Source organism: Ochlerotatus camptorhynchus, unplaced genomic scaffold (genome assembly GCF_037179485.1).
Source record: "Ochlerotatus camptorhynchus isolate MF236.1 unplaced genomic scaffold, CSIRO-AGI_Acam_v1.1 ptg000404l, whole genome shotgun sequence".
Lineage (NCBI taxonomy): Eukaryota > Metazoa > Arthropoda > Insecta > Diptera > Culicidae > Ochlerotatus > Ochlerotatus camptorhynchus.
Window position 1 is genome coordinate 2,130,518 of NW_027040890.1, and position 23,280 is coordinate 2,153,797.

The 23,280-nt window shown below is 38.4% G+C and overlaps 1 protein-coding gene across 1 annotated transcript in view; it reads right to left on the minus strand.

The window, feature by feature from the left end:
• Sp1 overlaps window positions 1-20,749 on the minus strand; it is a 118,175-nt gene extending 97,426 nt beyond the window's left edge. Inside the window, exon 1 of the mRNA XM_065233579.1 lies at window positions 19,303-20,749. Coding sequence (XP_065089651.1) covers window positions 19,303-19,410 — 108 coding nt within the window. The 5' untranslated portion in view covers window positions 19,411-20,749. The remainder of the gene's footprint in view (window positions 1-19,302) is intronic.
• Between the last annotated feature and the right edge of the window lie 2,531 nt (window positions 20,750-23,280).

Consider the following 23,280-nt stretch of genomic DNA (forward strand, 5'->3'; position numbering starts at 1 on the left):
CATTTCCGTTCAACATTTCACGCAGATAAACATTTTTCAGAAGAAGCCCTAAAACAGCTCAGAGATGTTAAGAATCTACCCAGTTTGACTAAAAACGAACAGTCTAACGTACGGTGTACATCGACCTCAATATACCATATGTCTAGCTCTTCGTTTGACAGTGATAGAGCAATACTTTAGTTTTCAGTTAGGGTGTTCTAAAACACGTTCTATGATCTTCGTTTCACATTTCTATAGTATCTTAGAGACTTGCGGAGCTAGTTCCAGCCTAAAATTTCATCGAAGACTGCATTTTATTATATTAAGGTGCTTATGGGTAAAACTCAATGTTTTGGAATTATTATTGAGGTTTTTTTAAGGTACACTGTGGCCTTTCAGATGCTGTATTAAGCTAAAAGAAATTATCCAACTTTTAAAGATAGTTGCGAACACGGAAGAAAGAATACGATAAATCACCATACAGAAAACATTCCAAGAACGAACTCATCACTACCCCACAAATACGTCACATTTTTCGTAAAATAACATCTAGCATTTCTCAACAACCTTCAAAATATGCGCCCTCTCATACTCTTGAAGATCGTTGAAATTCAAAGCTCGAGGAATTTTATTCTAATTTCTAAGAACCTCATTTCAACGGAGCTGTGGGAAAAAGTCATTCAGAAAAACATCAAATACAATCTGCTATCGAGGTTGTTTCTTACGAATTTTAGATTTCATGTGAAGCCTTAGTTTTAAGTAGAATTACAAGAAACCCTGAATTGAGTTAAAAGTAAATTTTAATGAAAAATCTTAGGAATTTCTGAGGAGCACAACTCTTGGGCATTCTGAGGATATTTTCATGAAATTTGTGGAAAAAAAATAATCCGGAGCACAAGTTCTTGGACATTTTTTGAAAATACTAAAAGGAGGATTACAATTAAATGTGAGAATAACCCCAGAACATCTTCAAAGGAATTCGGAAAATAAGTTCAGGAGAGTTTGCAAACAAATTATGAGAAGAAATCTAAGGAATTTCTGAGGAGGAAAGTCAATGAATTTTTGGGAGACTTTCAATGGGAGTAGAATTCCAAGGGAAGGAGTGAGATTGAAAAGGAAATCTGAAATGAATTCAATGAATACTTGGAGAATCTTTCCAATTTCTAATTGTGGAGAATTTCAAGGTAATTCCGAGGACAACTGAAAGAAAACTATTTCTGACGATAGATTCATCGAGATTTTGAGGAAATCTCCGTTGAATATGGAATGGACTATTTTGAGGTCTTCAGAACCACTTGAAAGTTCTCATTTTTTCCTGAAGTTAATGAAACTGCCTTGAAGTTCTTTTGCAGTTTGATAAACTAGCCTGATGTTCACAATACTTCTCCTAAAATCCGGAACTTTATAGGGCTTCCTAAAGTTTCCTCAATTGTTTTAACGATCATGGATCTTCTTTAAAGGTTTAACAATTCACTGAAGTTCTCTAAACATCTTTAAAATTTATGTGACTTCTCTAATGTTGACGGAACTGTTATGAGGTTCTGTTCTGTTCTTTTCTGAAATTCTCAAAACTTCTTTAAGGTGTTTACAGATCTCATCAAGCTTGTTATGCTGCGCTGAATTTAATTAAATCGTCCTAAAAATGTTTAAGCTTCAGTGAACTTCTGAACTTATGCGAAGACCTCAAACAACTTTTTAACGTCTCTGAAGTTATCTTAAAATCTGAGAACTGCTTTAAATTCCCCACTAATTTTCGGAGCTTACTAAACTTTTTTTCGAATGCTCCCGCATTTTGCTAATGTTAAAAAAAAATCCTGAAGTTCGCGGATCTCATCTTAAGCTCCATCGATTTCTATGAAGTAATGTTTCTGAAGACCACTTTCTGTGAAATTTTCGAAGTTTTTCTAAATTTGTGAAACTTTTGTGCTCCCGCAATTTTCATGGAATTCGAACGAAATGATTAATATAGTTCTAAGCATTCAAAGTGTTTTTATGTTACTTCATACGCGACGTTAGCGTTTTCAGAGTTGGTTGGAAATGCTACATGAAGCTTTAAGTGTGATAATTTATTAGCTAGAGAATGATCTTTAGAAGAGGGTAGGTGGATAGTTCCGTTAGAGTACGGCAGTATGAAAATTGAATAGATGTTGAAAATGAGCGAAGGGCCATTAATGCTTCATCACCCTTAAAATACTCTCACGAAGTTCTTTCTTTGCTGACGTTTTCGGAAATTCACTGAGTTTCTCGAAACTTCTTTAAGTTTTCTAATATTTCCTTGCACATCATGGAACTATCTTGAATTTATCTAAATTTACGATTATTGATTTTAAAATGCTCCATCACTATGGACTATAGTTACGGGAATTCCTCTTAAGATCTGAACTTCCCCAAAGATCTCTAGATCTAGCTTTTCTGAGGTGCTTAGAACTTCTTAAAAATGTGCACAATACCCCTCAAGTTTTCTAAATTTCTCAAGTTCGCTGCACACCTGTGAACTTCTCTGAAATTCTTGGAATCTTCATAAAAGTCCCTGAAAAGTCACGGATGCTTAAAGAACCTCTTTGAGGATCTTACAGCTTCCAGTAAGTTTTCCATATTTTCAGTGTGTTAACTTCCCTTATGATCCTGCAGTTTGTTTATAGAGCTTCACTGAAATTCTCAGCATTTCCTTTCGTTCCTCACAACTTCTCCAAAGTTCCTACAATTGTTGTAAAGTTAATGGGACTGCATTGAAGATTTCTAATCTTTCATAAAGTTAATTATGAACTTGAAATAAATCATTTATTGTTTTACTTAATCCTGGCACTATGAATCTTTTCAATATCTTGAACTTGTGCATGGAATACGAAACTTCAACACATTGAATATTTTTAGATCTTGGACTTACTTACTTGTAAAACTCAGGTAATTTTATCCAGAAAAATGAGTAGAAACCTGTATATAGAGAAAGACTCACAACGCAAAGAATAATCAATCTTGAAATAAATTCACGCTAAAAACTTTGAAAATAGTGACTTATTACAAGAAAAAGTGACTTTAGTGACTTGGCTTTAAAAAAAGAGACTTTTTAGTGACTGACTTGAAAAAAGTGACCAAGTCACTAAAAAGTGACTCGCTACCAGCCCTGATCCTAGGGCAAGCCAGCTGTACTCAGAGTTAATATTTTGGCACCGAGTAAATTTGAGCAACTCATAATTACTAAAAATTATCAAAGTAGTCTTAGTACCTTACATACGTCAACAAATTCAAACTAAATACAGTGTCAAGATATATGATATGACAGCGGGATCGTTTTCGTATTGTTTTATTATATTTATGTTAAAAATCGTTATTAAATCAATTGAATTCATTACATCATGGGGAATCTAAGTTCTTTGCTATAAAGGGAAAATAGGTAGAAAATGCCATATCCAGAGAACGTGAAAAACGGGTCTGTAACACCAAGCAAGACATGCGTTATGAGAGTATGCCAAACGTGTTCGGCAAATCAAAGGTTCTACAATGAATTACATAATTCGAGCAGGTAATATGGCGTTTCCTACCACTCGAACTTTGGCGTGGATTGGTGTTTTGTAAAAAAAAATCTTCTATAACCTCGAGAAAATAGGGTCTTATTTATGGCTGTAAGAGGTCAGTCAAAGTGTACCAAAGTAACCGATCCAACTGTTGAAGTGAGTGGAAGAAATTAACTGATGGGCACAATGAAGATGTCAAACTGTTAGAATTTGTACCTATATGGAGCGTATGATATAAACAGCCGATTGAAGTTTATACTCGACACCGACATGTACTAGTGTTTATATTTACCGCTAAAAGAAAAGTGCTCCTAAGTAAAATGCTACGCTAGATCAGTAATATATTGCTTCATTTTCTTACAATCGCTAGTAGAAGGTTGTCTTAAAACTGCTCGACAATATGCATCGCAAAAAATAAGAATGAGTTAGGAAATCCAAATAGATGGGAGTGTTATTTGCTTTGATCTAGAAATAATATTTTAAATATGGATAAGTGATGACAAGGTTTTGCTTTTTTATGCAAACTTAGTGGCAAATAGGATTGTTTATAGTAACTTTTTTTCTGAAAATCCAGCAACCTAAATGAATACAGTGGTTATTTTGCTAGCACCACAAAGCCGTAGTTGTGACTTTGATGCCTCACGAAGATTTAAACTGCGGGTAATTTAACCAAATGTACTTCAGCAAATACCACAGAAGACGGTTAGAATGACTTATATATTGAATCTGCAAATGTTATAGCCAACTTCCACCGATAACAGGCTGCATTAGATTTGGATAAAAAGGTCTAAAAAAGGATTGGCACGAAGAAGTATGATGGTCATTGGATTGAATGATGGTGATCCAGAATAAACCAGACTTTTGATATATTTATCACCGTTGAATGTCTTTGTTTTGCACTAGGGGAATAAACACAAAAACAGCTTGCTGTGTTACCGTGCATTGCATATTGAGCAACTAGAATTACTCAGAGTTACACAAAATTAACTCAAACATTACTCATGATGAAAAACTGTCTTGCCCCCAGATATCCCAGGTATCGATAAGTTCGATGAAAGCAACCGTTCTTTCAATCACAAGGAAGCATAGGGTGTCCAAATTTCTGAATCATGAAGTATTTAAGGCAACCCATTTTGTAAATACACATAGTACGAAAAGGTTTTCCTCCGGTGTGAGGAATTCTCATCATTGCATCAAATTAACTTTGTGCTCTAGAGAAAGTTTCTCTAGAAAGAAAATATTTTCTTGTAGACAAACTCTTTCGAAGATGTCAAGCCTCTCGAGTGCATAGTTCTCTAGATATCGATTTTTTTTCGTGAAACATGGAACATGGAAAGTTTTCATATGTATTCAGGATTATTGGGACTATGATCAACCAATGATTTTCTCACCAGCGCCACCTAGAGACACATTTTTGAACTAAACTATTCACTATACTAATAGGTTTACTCACCTCAACAACTTTGCCAAAGAGAAGATAGTTCTACAAACTTCTCATAAAAGTCAACATCTTTGCCAATTACAGTTCCTTAGCATAATTTTCCCCATGACTAAGGCACAGTCTACTGAACAACTTTACCGAAGACATGAATCATCGAGGGGCCATTCAAAAAAGGATACTCAGCAAAATTACATTTCTGGAGTGACTTGATATTTGAGCGTAAATGCTTTTGTAAACAAACACGTCATTCGCCGGTTTCCTTCGAATAAAAGCTCAATCTCGTCAACAAACTATACCAAATGATATAAAAATCGTTCATCTACCTGATTGTGTTATTAGTTGTCAAGATTGAGCTTTTATTCGCGAGAAATCGGCGATTGATATGTTTGTTTACAAAAGCAATTACGTCTCTAAATCTCGAATCACTCCGTAGTTACTTGCTGAGCTGAAAACAAACGTCTCGGTTTCTGAGATCTCATCTCAGTAAAACTTTGTTCGTCGAGAACTGGGCAATGGAGATTTGGCATAAAAAACTAAGTGGTAAAATAATGCACAATTACCCCCAACCGAGATAAGATTCCATTACAGATTCGTATTAAAAATATACAGAAATTATCTAGTTGAATGCGTCAAATTAGGGACATTTAGGCCGACATTACATCCATCCCCTATTACACTATTTATCCACTCCGGGCCTTAAGACTGGAGCACAATGCATCCGGATCTAATACGCTGTGAACATCTGACAGTTAGACAAGCAAGTTAGACGATCAGATTATGTTCAAAAAAATCGTGAGATCTTTCAAAATGTTCAGAAATCTTCAAGAACGTCTATAGACCTTCAGAGAAGTATAATCACAAGCCAAGGCCTGTTCTAATCGCCACCCAAGTACAGCAAGCTTCAGACAATCATTGACCCGTACCTGGAGAGAAATGGATCCAGACTACATTATTAGAACCTGCCGTGCATTCCGGAAGCGTGTGGAGGCCGTAATTGCAGCAAGTGCGTTATGGTGGAGATTGCTAAAATAGCTTTAGCAACACACTGTTGCGGGTGCTCTTAGGCTGTGAACCATTTGCCGAGTTAAATTTAACTCGTGGTTAAAAGCGACATTTCGAAAGTTATTTTCTATGTTCGAAAATCCCTGGGCAGTCGATCGACCGGTTTTCGAGAAGAACTTAGCCAAGGTTGTCAAAATTTAACTTAATAAGTATCTACGCTCGGATAGCAGGGTTAATCTATAACTTTCCATATGTCAAATTTTAACCAAAATAATCCACCAAATGGTTCAGAGCCTTAATATGGCCATCAATGATCTAATGTTTGAATTCTGATGTAATTTGCTGCGTCGCATGAGGGTGTTGGTTCAAGGATACTCCGACCAGTTCCCCAGGGGTACCCGAAACTTGTCCGGATGCGGCCAACATGGTTCTGACTAGAGTCGGTGTATGAGTCACGCCAAGAGTGAAGCCAAGTCTACCTATTGAACAGTCAAGCCGGCTACCTATCGTACAAAGTAAACAAACATTACGATGCTATGAAAGGTCCACGAAAGGTATTGCAATAAAATATAAAATATGATCGAAGGAATGATTATAACCACGCAGTGAGCATTAAATTGTAATGGGATACGTTTGGTAATGATCAGTAATGAGAATGTCTACTTATTTTGGTTAAGATTATTTGACAAAAGCACTGATGTAATGATTTACTACAGCCGCTTTTTTTACTCGTTAGAAATCATTTGAAGTTGAAGTTGATGAAGTTGTTGCCAAGTGAAAAGAAAGGGAATCTTTCGAAAACCGTGATACGAGTTCAACTGTTTTTCTCTTGGCGTGACTCATTATACACCGACTCTAGTTCTGACTACTTACTACGACCTTGAATCAAGCTTGCAAATGCTTATTACAGCTAAAATGCTATTTTTCGGATTTATGAAGCTATGAGATATTTTAATGATAATTCTTATTTAAGATGCAAGAACAGAAGGTAAAGTGTGTGTATGACACATAAAACATGTTAATTAAACTTTCAGAGGGTCACAATAGCGATTATTTAGCTGTAACGACGAGCAACTCGATGAGCGAGAAATCAGCGATCATAAAATCGCTAGTTATGACCTTCTGAAAGCAAAATTGATAAATTTTATATATCATATACAAACTTTACCACCTCTTCTCGCATCTTACAAATAAAAATTATTATTATAGTATCCCATTGTTTCATAATACCGAAAAATAGCATTTTAGCTGTAATGAGCAATTGCAAGCCTGTCTTGAATGATTATTTGGTTCTCGTCTTGAAGGTTCTGTTTAATTCAAAAATACAAACAATACAACTGAAAACATAGAGCACTTCTCTGGTTGCCGCTCAACCGCACCGCGTTTTCCAAAATTATGGAAAAAACGCGGTTTAGTACAGTGGCGCTTTGCCGCAACGCGCTCATTGCGAGGGGGCAAACGGATTTCAGTGTTTTGAAAAATTTGCGATTGCCGCTATGCCGCTATCGTTGTGTTCAGCCCTTCAGCCATTAAAAACTGACCTGCATGTTGAATCTTCCACCCTTTTCAAATGTTGGTCTAGAACTAAGCACACATTTTTCTTCTTCTTCAAGACAAGACGTAACCTTTCGTCAACAAAGCCGGAAAAAAAGCCCTTCGTCGAAAACAAAAACTACCGATAAAAAATCTTGACATTTGTAGAGAGAAGGATATGTATTTCTTTTCCTGTGCGCTTTCGTCTTCTTTTGTTCTGACATTTCGCCAGTTTTCCGAAGTTTTTTTTTCTTCGTGCCAACAGTTTTGATTGACTTCTGCTCGAAAAGAGAAAAATTCCGCATCCCAAATGTTGATCCTTCGTCAAAAAGCAAGGTTGAAATTTTCCCTTAAAAAATCCAACCAGCTTTGTTCGACGAAGTGGCCCTCTGATTGATGTCATCGTCGTCATCGCTGCTGGACTGATTGGCTCTAATGGGGCTAATTTTCGTCTACAATTGCACCGTGTGTTGTCAGGAATTGTAAGGTAAGATTTTCTCAATGAAGCTTTCCCTCTCTCTGAAACGAATCCCCGGAGAAACCCCCAAATAGATGAAGATACGAGAGGCTCTGAATGCTCTTTGGTCTAGGTCCAGGAGGTATACCAGTAAACTCCGGAATATCGGTTCATTGTGATCGCTGCACAAGGGACCTATAGCCATAGGGAGGGCAAACGCCCCGGAAAGATCGATCTTCCCTTGAGTTTATATAGTTTTATTGTGTGTGGAAGGCGCCACGTTAACTGACTTTTTGACGCCCGGCTCTACTCGGTCTCGCATCGCTCGCTTTATCTATTTCTCCTGCTTCTTCGGTGCCCCGGTCTGTTGCCTCCATAATGCCCTTCCGACTCGAGCCATAAAACTGATAGTTGCGTAGTTTGGTCGGGCTTCTGTTTTTATTGTTTTATTTCGACGGATATATTTATTTACTTCTGCTTCATGCCTCGTAGGATGATTCTATCCACGCTGGCTTAGAAGACGGACGACGGAGACGGAGCGATGGTGTCAAAGTGATAATGTCAACGAGTTTGTTTGACTGAGGAGGTGGCTGGTGTCACAGAGAGCTCTAGCAATACGTCCGGAAGAGAAAGACATTAAAAGAAGATGTTGGACAGCAGAAATGGTTTTATGGCTACTGGATTTGACGAGCTGTGATGGCAGGCGATCGTTAGTATAGGAGGGAGGGGGTTTTCCATTATTAATAAATGAAATATTTAGTATTCTGTCGCTATTCGCATTACTATTTACATGCGACTGTTATGCGAATAACTGCATTGGGGACAGGTGTTTCTAAATCTTTAAATTTATAACTTGTTACCCAGATTAAAATCGGATGATAGGGAAAATGGCACTAATGCAATGCTGGCTTATGGATCTAAAGATTGGGGCCATTGATAAAACACTAACCCTATCTGTGGAAATGACCTACTAAACTAAATCACTATTCGTGTACTACCTACTAGCGAAGACTACAAATCAAGAAGACTGGCAACTGTTTCCTTCTCCCATACAAATGTCAAACGTCACTGATAACAGCGCCTCTGAAAATCAAAGATGAAACTTTGAAGCACAAGTGTTAGTGAGACTGCTCATTGACAGTGACTGTGTGTGTGACCTAATGTCACCGAAAGGAATAATCATAACACGGTACTCGTTGTTGTTTTTGATTTGCTCTACAAAATTTCACGGCAATTTGTATCCTAATCACAGCAAGCCGATGGTTTTCCAACTCCAAACCGAAAAACATGTCATGGTGGATCAAGTAGAGGATTGACACTCGGATCGATACCTAGTGAAAGTAGGTACGATGTACCGAAATACTTTGCCTGTTGGAAGCAATCAAATTTAAGGAATTGGCGGCTTCCACCTCCGTTGAGAGAACTACCGTCATTCGAAAGCTGCTGAAAATTCAAGGAATCAAAAAGAAGAAAGATCCGGTACCTCACGATCCAACGGAAGGCGTAGCAGGATCTAATGTTGGAGAAAATGAAAATGAAAGTTTGAAGGTTTACAATCCCAAACGGTACGTATCGATAAAGAATATATTTCTATTTTAGATGTTGTCAGAACATGAAACCACCGGATAGTGTATGTATGCTTTAACAATTCTTGGAATCGTTCAACCCCTTCCAGAGAATGAAAACAACAGTGTCGGATTGGCCAGTGACATTCAAATGGTCAGCGAGTACTGTGCCAAGTTGCCGAGAGTCACAACTTAACTCCCCCCTTTGTGGTCAGGTGCCAAAGCGATGCGGAACGGGCATGCATTTTACTAATGCACCATACGAATGCCCATAAATGCATCACTAAAGGGCTGAGGAAAAGTGGAAGATAATTCTGAGATAGCAAATTAATGATCGAGGAAGGTCCCACCATCATTGTGAATGCCATCATTGTCTTAGTTTTAATTTTCAAAACAAATTTACTTACGCTTCTGTTGAATTTCAGCTGGATTTTTAACTCGTTGTCAGCATAAAGCAAAGAAAGAAATGTTTCACTTTTTACGACAATTATAACAAAACCAATAATTAAAAGCTATTTTTTTACCTATATGTGTGAATGCACTCGTGAATTAACACACACCATCATACACAGGTTCCACTTTTGCTCAGAATAGGCGTTGCCGTTACTGTCTCCTGATTTTTGGCAGAGTTGCCAGTCTTCTTGATTTGTAGTCTTCGCTACTAGGTTGGTTTTTCGGTAATTTAAAATCAAATCTAAAAAGCTCTCAACATCCAAATGTGATTAAAAGTGAGAAAGAGCGATCGATAAAGTAAGCCATGTCAATTGGAACTGTTTTGCTTCGAATCCAGGAGTTCACGGACTCTAATATCGACTCGAATACCAAAAATACTGGATTTCGGTATGTTTGGTTTTCGGGTCGGTATTGGAGTCTGTGAGCTCCCGAATTATAATCAAATTAGGTTTTGACATATTTTACTCGAATGGTTATCATCAGCGTTTCGAATGGTTATCATATTAGTTCAGAGTTCTACCACCATGAGACGCTTGTGTGCATTTGAACTCACAGTATATATTATACTGTAATCTAGAGAGATCCTGAACAGCTGGCTCTTTGGAAAAGTTGTTCAAATAGGATTTTTTTATAATCATCGGACAGATTTGAGCCGAAGGTTCTCAGAATGCTATGCAATTTATGATCATATGAACGAAACAAAAATTAACAAAAAAAAATGTAGTAGCTAATTTTGCTGGATAGTAGTTGAAGTTTCCCGGACATTACGTACTTTGAAAATTCGTAACCCATGAACCAAGAATTGGAACAACTGTTGGATGATAACTTGAAATGGAAATTATCTAAGAAATAAGTCATTCGGAAAGCCAAAACCTTATGAATTATGAGTAATTTACTTCAGTATGGATGCTACTGCCGCGTAGTGAACAAATTTTCAACTAACCTACCTACCATGCATAAGGCCTTGGCTAGCTGAAAAACTTTGCCTAAAACAGTAACAGCAAACAGCATTCTATAAAATTATTTTATCACATCCAAATTAAAGCTCAGGCTTCATACCATCAGTGGTAGCCATAAGGTGGATCTGTATCCCTCATTTAAACTGGAGAAAAAAAAACATGTAATTAATAGTGGGGAGGAAATGCTATACTATCATCAACATGAAGCTTTAGTTCGATCCAGTACCGCAATCGACGTACTAGGTTAAAAGAGTACAACGGTACTATAATCATGTCTGTCGAAGGTATTAGAGTACGGCAGTGTGAAAATTGAACAAGAGTTGAAATTGAGCGAAGGGCCATTAATGTGACAATACTAATCAAATAGGCATTCTTTTGCCAAGCTCATTAGCTGGGTGAGGGGTTTTGAGGTATTTTCTCAAGCTCCAAATATTCAATGTATCAATGCTAAAGAAGAAAACCCGATTTTAAAGCCATAATTACACTAAAATTTCCAACATTTTTTGAACTTCCACGTAGTAATTAACAATTGCTTCCCCACTCTTTTTACACCGAAATATGTTAAATCTCATAACGGTATTTTTTATTGGAAATATTAGCTCCATTTTGAGATTTTATGTAAAACATAACGTTTTGACGTAGGACTACGTCTGTGATTTCTATATGGGGGTACACTTTGTGAAAAGCGAAAATGGAACATGTAACAAAATTATGAAAGATTTTGTACGTTAATAAATTCCTAAATTTAAGACTTTATCATTTTACAAAAGGCCACTACAGGTATACCTCGATATAACGTAACTGTCACTTTTCACTTCCATCGTCGATTTCTCACAAGCAACAATACAATCACGCAAAGTAACAATACTATCGGACAGGTGAGACAATCCTCTATTTAATCGTAATGTTAATTTGTGTGGTTGAATTGTTGCTTGCGATAAATCGACGATGAAACTCAAAAGTGACAGTTACGTTATATCGAGGCGTAGCTGTATTGAAAATTTTTCAAATGTGCAACTGTTGCTATGTTAATTAAAATTATCACTGATTACCTGTGGAAAGCGATTTCCCTAACACAGATTTCAAAGTTGAATCCCATCCGGTCTCACCAAATGGTGTTTGTTCAATCACCATGTGGTGAGTGGTGGTGTTATCCAGTACACAACGAAAGGCTGCCTGCAAGCAGCGAGCTGCAGCCCACACGAGCGTCCATAAAAGGAGGAAGAAGCCGCACCGCTATTGATCGGAATCAGTAGCCCTTCGTGAGCCATTGTGGGTCATCTATGTCAAGCGCATTATACTTAAGAGTATAAATAGTGAGAACCCTGCTCAAATTTCTATTCCTACACAAAACACAAGCTCCTACTGCAGTTAACAAATAAGATTTATTATATAAGACCACGTAGTCCTACGTCACCATTGCGTACAACCCCGTAGGGCTGTCCCTTGTAGTTTTTAAGAAATAAAGCCATGTATCTTTTGTGAACCACTTAATAGCGTGTTGCTGTCTTCTAGAAAATTGCGTGTTTTTGTAAAATAGAAAACTTTTCTTAACATAGTATGTCTTGGAAACTTCAAGCAAAAAGTTAATGTCAAAAACTCTATTTAATAGAGGCTTCTTTAAAGAATACTTCAAATCTCAATAGGACTAGTACCGTGGGGGACCGAAATCCGTACAGCATCGAAATCCGTACACCTCATACAAAAAGTAGGCGTTTTGTATGAAATGTACGGATTTTGATTCATTTCTTAGGTGTACGGATTTCGGTTCGCCATATGACCCAAGCTGAAGTTATGGGAACTCTCGAATTGCTTAGCAAGTTTCTGAGCATTTTCCAAATTTGTGATCAACATTGTACCACCTTCACTAAGCGCTGAAATAGGTTTCTGAGGTTTTAAAAAAACTTGTGGGTTTCCAAGAGAGTTCGGAACTCGGGTCTAATTTCGAAACTATATTTTCAAAAGTTTTGTTCCTCAGGGCAAAGAATCGCTTTTTAATTTGTTTTTGCTAATCCCACCAGATAATTTTCATAGCAGGATCGCGTGTTCTTTGATATAACCCTCTACGGACATTTTTCAGACGGATCAAGAGCTGAAGATCGTCGTCTATTAGAATTGAATCGAATATAGCCTCGCATTTTGGTACTATGGCAGCTCTTGTTTCAACAATGGAAGTAGTCAAATATTTAAGAGCATTATTAAAATCATCTTTGGTTTGCAAAGGAATGTTTGGATCGAAGTTATATTCCATAAATGTTCGATATTACTCCCAATCAGCTCTATGATAATTGAAGGTAGAGCTACTCCAATAACAATTATTTCCTGGGATATTTCAAAAGTTACTGGAAGGTGATCAGAACCGAAGTCAGCATGGGTAACCAATTGGCTTCAATGTTGACATGAATCAGTTAAGACCAAATCAATAGTTGATGGATTTCTCGCTCAAGAAAAGCATGTTGGGCTGTTTGAATATTGAATAGTGTAATAACCTGCAAAACAATCAACACCCAGAATATTACGATTGGAATTGCTTTGAGCATTATTCCTTGAGCGGTGTTTTGCATTAACATCACCAATAATGGAGAATTTAGACCTTGAGAAAATTCGTTTGCTGGCCTACGTATTGGAACGACAAATAGGCAGCTATAAACGTAAGTTGTCCACATTTGGTTTTGACAGAAACTCCCAAAGTTTCACCGGCTTGCGAGAGATCGTGTCTGTAGTTGGATCCCCCATCCACAAACTAGCGAAGTGGTTAGTCACAGAGTTCCAGAGTATGCCAAATCAGTTCCACAGTAAAGCTCTTAGTAACACCCAGGAGTTCGCCCAGCAGCTACAATATTCAGGATACATCAACTAGGACGAGATTATGGTATCTTTCGACGTCGCAGTTCTTTTTTCCAAGGAAGCGATCAATCATTTGGAGGACTGACTATTAACACAACGAGAGGATGCAGCATGGAAAAACAAGGTTCGGTTGTACCTTAAGCTGACCCGCATTTGTATGGAAGAGAACTACTGCTCTTTCCGAGGTAACTTCTACAAGCAGACGAAAGGAGCCCCGTTGGTGGAGGTTTGTTGACGATATCTTCAGCGTAGTTAAACGGGAAGTCCTTCCACAAATTTTAGATGAGATCAACAGAATTCACAAGGATATCAAAATCACTCACGAGGTAGAAAAAGGCGGGAAACTCGCATTTCTCGATCGTCTAGTCATCAAGGAATCGTCATCATCTTCTTCACTTGAATACGAAATTTACAGGAAACCAACACGAACCAAAAGAGTTATCCCCTATACTTCCAACCATTCGTTCCAGCAGAAAATGGCCGCCTTCCACTACATAATTCATAGGATGCAGACTCTTCCAGTGAGCGATATAGGAAAGGTTAAGGAATTACAGTACATCTTCGAAACAGCGAGACTCAACGGATACAAGAAGACCACAATCCAGGCAATCATTGATAAAAAAGCGAGAATTCTACAATGGAGATTATTTAAAGCCCACACCGCAGCACCTGAACCCTTGAAACGAGTGTCCGTTCCATTTGATCAAGATATTGCTTGTAAGCTAAGAACACAGTTAAAACAATACGGATTAGATTTAGTTTTCACCGGTAGAAATAACCAATTAAAATCATTGTTAGGATCCACTAAAGACCCAGTTAATGTTTTTGGAAAACCAGGTGTATATAAAATAAGCTGTAATCATTGTAACAAAGTATACGTAGGACAAACATAGAGAACTTTAGCAACTAGATTTAAAGAACATATAGCGGAGATTAATAAGGCCAAAAAGCAAGAGGAAAAAGGCCTAACATATGACTTCAAATCAAAGGTTGCAGAACACATCTTCACAGAGGACCACCAACTATCGACGGAGGACATCACGATTTTACGAACCGTATCTACACCATGGAAACTGGATGTTGCAGATCAACAAACAACGGAATTCAACTTTACTCAACAGGGATCAAGGAAACGGACACACATGGCTTTTCAAGTTACTACCTAGGTAAACCTCAACGAGTAAGCAGCGGAGTAAATTTAAGTTTACCTAGCTTCTGAGTGAAAGTGTACTTGGGTTAAAATATATTCGGTAAAATGCGATGTTTTCTTCAGTCGAGTATAAGTACAAGATACTGAAGAAGTCAGCACATTGTAGACGAAATACGCGTATCTGTCAAGGATAAGCAAATAAGGTAGTGCAATACAATGGAAATAACTAATCCTTCTCTTTCTGTTTATACAGGTATTCCACTAAGCCTAAGGCTGAAAGCCTCCTAAATAAAGCTAAATAATAATAGTATTCCACTAAGACACCCACATTCATCAAGATGCATCGTGACGATCATTTCGATACATTTGCATCCCTTTTAACCTTATGGTCACGTTTAAGGATCGTGTAAGTTATAACAGCGATATGCACGTTATGAACTCTCAAAAAGTTCAAATAGCTCGTTTTCATTATTTTAAATAGATCGAGCACTCCAATTCAAAATATTTACTGATTTAAAATCCATTACTGAATTTCAAACTCATGACAATATTGTTCACAAATTTTGCTACAGTTTGAATAGCAACAAACATGGAGTTAGTTTTTAGCATTACCATTTCCATTAGAATTATGATGGCTAGAATTTTGATTTCGATCATAATTACATTCTTAGCACGCTCTAACAGTCCATTCAAATAAAGTTTTAGTTTGGAATGTGCTCGCATTTATCATGGTGGCGCCACTGAAGAATTATGCAACCCACCACAGTTCAGCCTAATCAGTGATGTCACTTCTTTTTCAGGTCGATTTCGTAGATGTAAAATCTCAAAAATTATGGGCCCACTCAAGGCATTCCACTGGAGACACATACGACATCAAGAGCAAATTTTTATTACGTCGAAAGTAACAAAGGTAAACAAAGTCGAGCTATCAGTGTTAATCGATGCTCCTGCTATTACACTATATACTGTCCGATTATAGGATCACATCCCATTTTTAAATTTATCTACCAGTCAAATTGCTTTTTGACGTAATCACCTTCCGATCAAAATATTTGTTACTTAAGTCACTCGATTTCTATGGAGATGCCGTTTATCTTAAGTAACAGCGCAGAGAAACCCGTGAAAAGTGTACGTTCGTCGTTTCGCTTTCTCATTATTAAAGTAAATAAATCGAACTGTTTGTTGCTAAGATGATTTCCTTAATCCTTGTTACGTTTAATGCTTTGCTGATAGTGAAAAGACTCAGGTTGCTCCACCGAGGAGGATGATCTGTGATTCATATTCTTCTATTCGTGGTTCTCTGGTTTGAAGTGGTTAAAACTAGGGTTCCGATGCATGGTCAATATCAGTGTCATTGCTTGATTGGAATCCGATTTTGACTGACAAAGGGACGTGCCTTTGAAGGGTGCTATCACTCTTCGAAGGGTATTATCCGTACAATGGAAAACCGAAATAACCCACTAGCGAGTAGCGACAATCGAGTACAGTGGAGCAATAATTTTAAATCTCGCTTCACTCTAGCCTACATCTAAGGTTCCTTATAACAACTCTTCAAAACTTGCCACATGTAGAATTAATCTTATTTGGTTTTATAAGACTCCTGAGGACCTGTCATATCCAATCTTTGAAACGTCAACGTGTTACTCGAAAATATGATTTTCCTGTCACAGATGAGAACTTCATAAACGAAGATCGAAGTAGGCCACGCTGCTAGATGGACTTATTTTTGTTTTACTGTGTTATTTTTTCGTGACTAATTATATTCAAATTTGCATTAATTAACAATGTGAAGCGGAATTGTAAGTGGATTGCGAGACGGTGACCAAATGGAGCGCCACTCCTTTCAGTTGCTGGCAAATAGTTGAGTTCCGAAAGCCAGCAGTTTGTTCCAGCCGGCGCTGTCGCACAGCGAATTTATATTAAAAAAATAATCATCAAATTAACTGTTGATCATTAAATACGTGTAAATCGAGAATGGTACTCCTGCTTGAATGGAAGTGTCAATACATTATCAGTGGTTTATTAGTATCAATAATGTATTGAAGCGGCTTACCGTGTGTGAAACTAGCTTCGGAATGTTCGCGTTTTTGAAATGGGCTATTGGATCTGCGGTAGAGCTGTTACTTTCTAACTGCCGGATTTGAGCTTCTTGCAGTCGTAACACATGATTGCAGGCAGATTGTATTCATAATGCCACTGCCAAACAGTGGGAGTTGGATTGTAGAATACATACATAATATCTTTGACAGACATGATTGAAGTATCGTTGTATTCCTTTAAACCAGTATCGTAATCGACGTACTGGATTGTTCGAGTAAAATGGTACTACAATCATGTCTGTCGAAGGAATATCATATAGATGATTGCTTAATAAACCGTAATGCATGAATTTGTCAAGCGGAGTACTCTACTATACAATTTTATACCGAATTTGTGTTTGATTCAGTTCCAACCTGGATCAGGAAACCAGATTTGACCTGCTTGTTTTCTGACAAATGTCAGATTGATCGTTTCGCACTGGGTTGGGATTGGTTCCAAGCCGGATTGAAAACAAATCAACTATTAGCATATTTCAGCTGAAACAGCTTCTGAGTGATAAGGTTTATGCCACAGAATACGTTTCAAATAATTCATCACCTCAAAAAAAAAAAAAAGAATAAAGGCTTTAAAAAACACCTATAAAGAGCTATTTTTTTGTTTAAATAACATTTGCTTCATTCTTAGTTGTTATCTCAATTTACAATCAGCTATGGCAGCTGTTAGTAAGAGTAAAAAACCTCACACAATGCATCTGGATCTGATCCGTTGGGGCAAAGTGGCAGCTAAATATATTGCCTAATTGTCATATTTTCCGCAAAGGATCATAGGAAGAATTGCGCGTTACTGTAACAAAAAACAAAATGTGAGTACACCGATGTGAATCTTCATTAAAAACCTCAGAGCAAAATCAAAAAAGGCGTTTGTTCAGAATGCCAAAATAAGCGTTTTGGCCAAGTTTGGCTCAAATCGGTGACATCGACCACAGGTGGTGTACCAACTTGAGCTGGAATGACCCATATGCTGATAAACTATTATTCGCTGCCAACACTGGACTTCCTATATCACTTATCACGATGTATTTGTTAGAATATTATCTGCATTCGCGGAACCTTCACTAATTTTCCCGTTATGTTGACTCTTTTACTTGAGTAATGCATCGGTGGGTCTGGACCAAATTTTTAGATATTAGATTTCTAGATATTTTCCATATAAAAAGACTGCGAGAAAAGCCACTCATAGAAACAAATGCTTAAATTGATCCTAATGTTGTATTAAGAAGTGATGAAACATTTAATTAGCAGTCTTAACACAACAATAAAAGTCCACAACCATAAAAGTCAGGAATGCCGATTTTTTAGTTTAAATGATAGTCTAACAAAGACACCGTTCATTATATACACTGAGGCAAATAAACTTGAGAATTCCATAAGGTTCGACTTATAAACGACACATATGAATCTCATAAGCATGATTGATAAATGATTTTCATCTAACATGAGGTAGTTCTTATACGCTTTTGAACAATTTATTTTCCCAAGCGTTGAAAGACGACGGGCCTCGTCATCTCAACATCCATTTTCTCCTTTCTCAATTTTATTAGTTTTTGTCAAAAATATTTTTCAGAAGGCAAATTAATAAAATACATACTGATTTCTTGTGGCTAAAATTCATAAGTTATTTTTTTTATGGATTTCTTACGTTCCTTTGCCTCAGTGTAAGATTGTGGTTTTCGCATACACCATCTCTTCTTAGTCAGTTCAAAGTAAATAGTTAGTGATCCGATTCAAGTCCTCTCGAGGAAAAGCAAGCCCCATTAGGAACACTACCGATCCGCGCCGTGATGTTCCAAAAAAAATTCACGTACGAAAACCCATAGGTACGAAAACCCATAGGTACGAAAAGAATGAAAATCCAGACACCACACACACGGAACGGTGCCAAATGAGGCGACGGACAAACGGCCGGCGCCGCCTCCGTCGTCGCCAGTCGGCATCGCACACACCATTTCACACGTTTGTGCTTATGGCTTGGTCCAGTTTTACGATCTGACACAAATCATCTTCGCAATTCGCTACGGATGTGTCCTTGCGTTATGAGCCGATTGGCCGCCGTAGGCCCAGCAGGGTGCCTCCTTAAAATGCCAATCACCTTCCGGTGCGGGGGGTCCGGAGAAAACAATGCCCCAGAGAGAGCGACTCCGCCAGGGGCGTCGTTGTTAAATCGGAGGAAAGCAAGTTGTCACCTGTCAAATGCCTAGTAGGCGGTGATTTGTTTTGATCACAGCTCCGAAGAGGGGTCAGTGACTGTCAACAATGGATGATTTTGGCACTGTTTGCAAGAATTTTACGAATCGGCACTTACTGTCGGTTTCTGCATGTGGGTCGCGATGTTTGTGATGTTCATGCCCATGGCCGGTATCTGGGCACCGTAGAATTGTCCGGCTGCCGACGGACTCATGTCGGTCAACATGCTGAACGCCGTATGTTCGAGCCTCCGCGTGGGATCCGACGTTTTGGCTAGCGTTTTTCAAAACAGTTGCCTCTGTCGAAAAACTCCACACTCTTTCTCTTTTCTCAACCTTCAACGGCTATGACCACTGTTACTCTATTTTCCAAATGTCGATGGATTTCGTATTATTTTTTTTTTTCGATTGATCTGCTTCTTCACAAAACTTCCAGTGGTGCAGTAATTTCCTTCAGTAGAGCGTACAATTAAATCAAATGAGTCATCTTAAAACACTTTTTGTTAAGCGTTCAGTTTTTGCTGCCTCTCTTTGCTCCGTCTCTCTCTCTTTCTAGCTCTCGCTCTTGCTCATTCGCTATTCGCCTCCGCCAGCGCTTATTTGTTTAATTTGATATTTAGAAAACGATAGGCGAGCGGCAACTTCTAAAACATTTTCCTTTATTCAATTTTTCGTTTCTTTCTCCGTTTAAACTCTGGGAGCTATTAACTTCTTTTTGTGAGGACTGCCTTTTGAAGCTTCTTTTTTTTCAACCGCTAATTGCGCGTTATGAAAATAACAATGAGCAATTTTACATGTTCATCATACTCCTGACTTGCCTAGTTTTGGTGGAAGAGAATTTCTCTCCTTTTCACTGAACAATACCGACAATAGGGAAACTGTCACAAGCGCACTGCCATTCACTTACTTAACACTTTGCCTTCAATCACTGGAGGTGTTTCACACTGTTGTACCTTTCAAGCTAAGGGAGGTCACTTCACGTAATGTTACCGAACTTGGCGGTCATTTGAATTTCCCAGCAGAAATGTTTATCAATTAATCTTCCGGACTCTTCTTCTTCGTCGGTCACTTTCAAGATGGCGCTTCGGTCGCCCTGTGCTGAACCGGAAATGTCACACACGTACGTAACGCAGCGCGGCGGGTTGCAGAAATATATTTTCTCGGATCCGTCTCCTCCGGATGACAGATTAGAATTTATTATTTTCCTTTTTACCAAACAATCGAGCCAAACGACACAGGAGGGTTCACATACACAGTACGCGCAGCGCAGCGAACGAAAAAAACATCAACACACTACTCGCACTCGCACAGTTTGACGCGTCGGAACACTGTTTTCCGATACGGGAGACGACCAAGTGTACAGTAAAACCGAACACGGCAGGCCAGCAAAAAGGGGTACCAATGCTCAAAAACTAGCACCCAGCGGCAGACCAGCAGCAACGTTTTCCCATTGATAAATTAGAGTTTTGTACGTGTACGTTCACCATTCACAAGATTATTCTTTCAACTAACTTGAATAGTTTTTTGAATAATATGGAAAAACTTGTTTGATGATAAATTACTCATACACCAGCCGAAGCGAAACGAGTTCGAGCGCGACTGAAGGCACTAGAAAGAGAAAGAGCGAACCTGAGCAGCGCACGATCGCCTCACCGAGCGAGCGCACCCAAAGCATGCTGAGCGCGGCCACACACACACACCCTCTCATCGCAGCAGGCCCTGAGTGTGAGTGCGCTTGCCTGCTCGTGAAAACCGGTTCCGAACCCGACCCGATCGTTTGCTTGTGTGTTGCGCAGCAGCAGCACCCAAAGAAACCAGTTTTCCCGCAGCGATTGGTCACCAACACCACCGACTTTTGGGTGCGAATGGCAGGATGACTGGCTGGTATTGGTGCGGGCCAGACGGAGAGGGAACGCCTACTTTCTCCCACCCGTGATGCATCGACTAGTGGGGGCACGCACACAGCGAGAGGTGAGCGCGTGCTCTCAGCAGGCCTCACCCGGTGGGTACGGATCACGCCCTCTTTTCCAGCCAGAAAAAAAAGCCGCGGCGGCGGACAGCTGTGTGAGAGTGTGCGACAGAGCGCCTTTCAAAAGGGAGATGGGAGGTGACCCAACTCTTTTGTTTCTTTTTTTTCTCTTTTAAGATTCGGTATTTTTATTAGGCAATGCTGTGTATTTGCACAGAAAAAGGGTAAAATATGTACATTTCTTTGGAAACAGATCGGGAAAGTATTGTTCGAAGGAATTATTCTGTTGATGGAAATTGCAAGCCGGGAATTGGATCAGAATTGCCTGCATTCGGCGAAATGTTTGCTGATTTATTCCATTAACTACGTATTTTGTGGCATGTACATTTTGTGTTGGGAAAGAAATTGGTGTTTCTATACAACGTGGACTGTTGTTATGTGGTTTGGATCAGTTAAGAGTGCACTAGATCTATAAAGTTTTCTACTGCTTGAACTTTTAGCTTTAGGAAGGGTTGCTGGAGGAATTTGTGTGTTTTTGAATCGATGATAATTGAGAGAAAGGGCACGGGTTTTAATCTCTGAACAGGTCTTGGATTACTAGAAATAAAGTGTTAAGGAAGAGGTTGTTGTAATCCAGCGAAGGCCGACTACAATTTGAAAAATGGAGCAACTCAATTTTAGTAGGAAACGCAACTCGAGCATCTCGTAAAAAGTATGGAGACTTTCTGGAGATCAGTGCCGATAAAAATCAATTAGACCATGAATTTGAATTTTGACATAACAACATTCTTTTGATCAAGGCAACCTCTGAGTATTGAAGTTAATATTTGTTTTTGTCTATTTGTGGTTGGATCTTCGTTATCACCTGTGTTGTTTTCAATATTAGTATTCGTCTTCATCTTGGTAGGGATGATTTTGAGGATCAAATACAAAATGATTATTTTCATTTTACACATATATATCGCTATAGAACGTGTCGTGTTGGTTCTTACACACAGATCGATGGAAAATTATTGCCTAATGCTGAATTGATGATAATATCGACGTTTTGAGCCCTGGGTTCGACAATATTCAAAATAATAATTTTGCTCAATAGAATTTAATTATTTTGCTTTTGAGGATCGCTTCTGATTTTGCCAATTTCGGGTTCGATAATCAAGCACTGGTGAATATCAACAAACGCGGCAGCAAAGATTTCCAAATCAAACGCAATCCACCTACACTGGGTTGAAGCGCTACTTCTTGCGTTAGATGCTAAATGATAAAAACAGACACTTCTGGAGATAACTTCAAAAATTGGAATATTGTTCATTCAATCATGGGCCATTATTATTTCAGGAAATCGCTTGAAGACCATGCACTATTTTTTCACAAATGGTAGTGATCTTATCTACGTATAGTGAATAATTATTATTCGAAGTTATGACAATATGGAATTTTGAACACAGTTTATTTGGAAGGCTCAATCTCGTAAGCTTTACGGTGCCGATAATTCATTGTTCATAGTTTTTAACAAAATTCACTTAATTCTATGTCTCGTGGGAGTTGGGCCGAATACTCGCGTCTTACCCGAGGTTAGAGGGGTACATTGAAGAAGGATAGGAACAGGGGAGGAGCTTGGGGGTGAGGTTTCGTTGTCTCATCGGAGCGTTGTCGCCAGTATGAACGGTAGTGCGGTTCTAGGTTCGTCCGGATGATCAGTAATTTATAGCTTACTACCTTCATTTGTTAGTACATAATAATGAATACAGTCAGAATCTTAGAGAAATCATGATCAGTTCCTAAATTTTCAACATTAAAACAACATTATTTGTAAATTACGTACTCATCCAGGCCTCCACTATGGGAGATCCAGCTGGTCAATAAGAAAAAGACAGACTTTCTCCGATTCATAATTAGTGTTTGTCCATCGGTATGAAAGCCAAGAAAATCGGTTCTCTAAACCATATGCGAGATACAGGTAATAGAGTCGGAGAGTTGCTGATTTTTGTGAAATTCAATAATACATTCAATATCACTATTCCCTAAATTTAATGGATCTTTCCCTGTTTTTGGAGTTGTTCCTGAAATCTTTTATTGTTAGCTTCTAAATGACGCATAGAGTAATTTAATCGATCTTTAAAGGTAT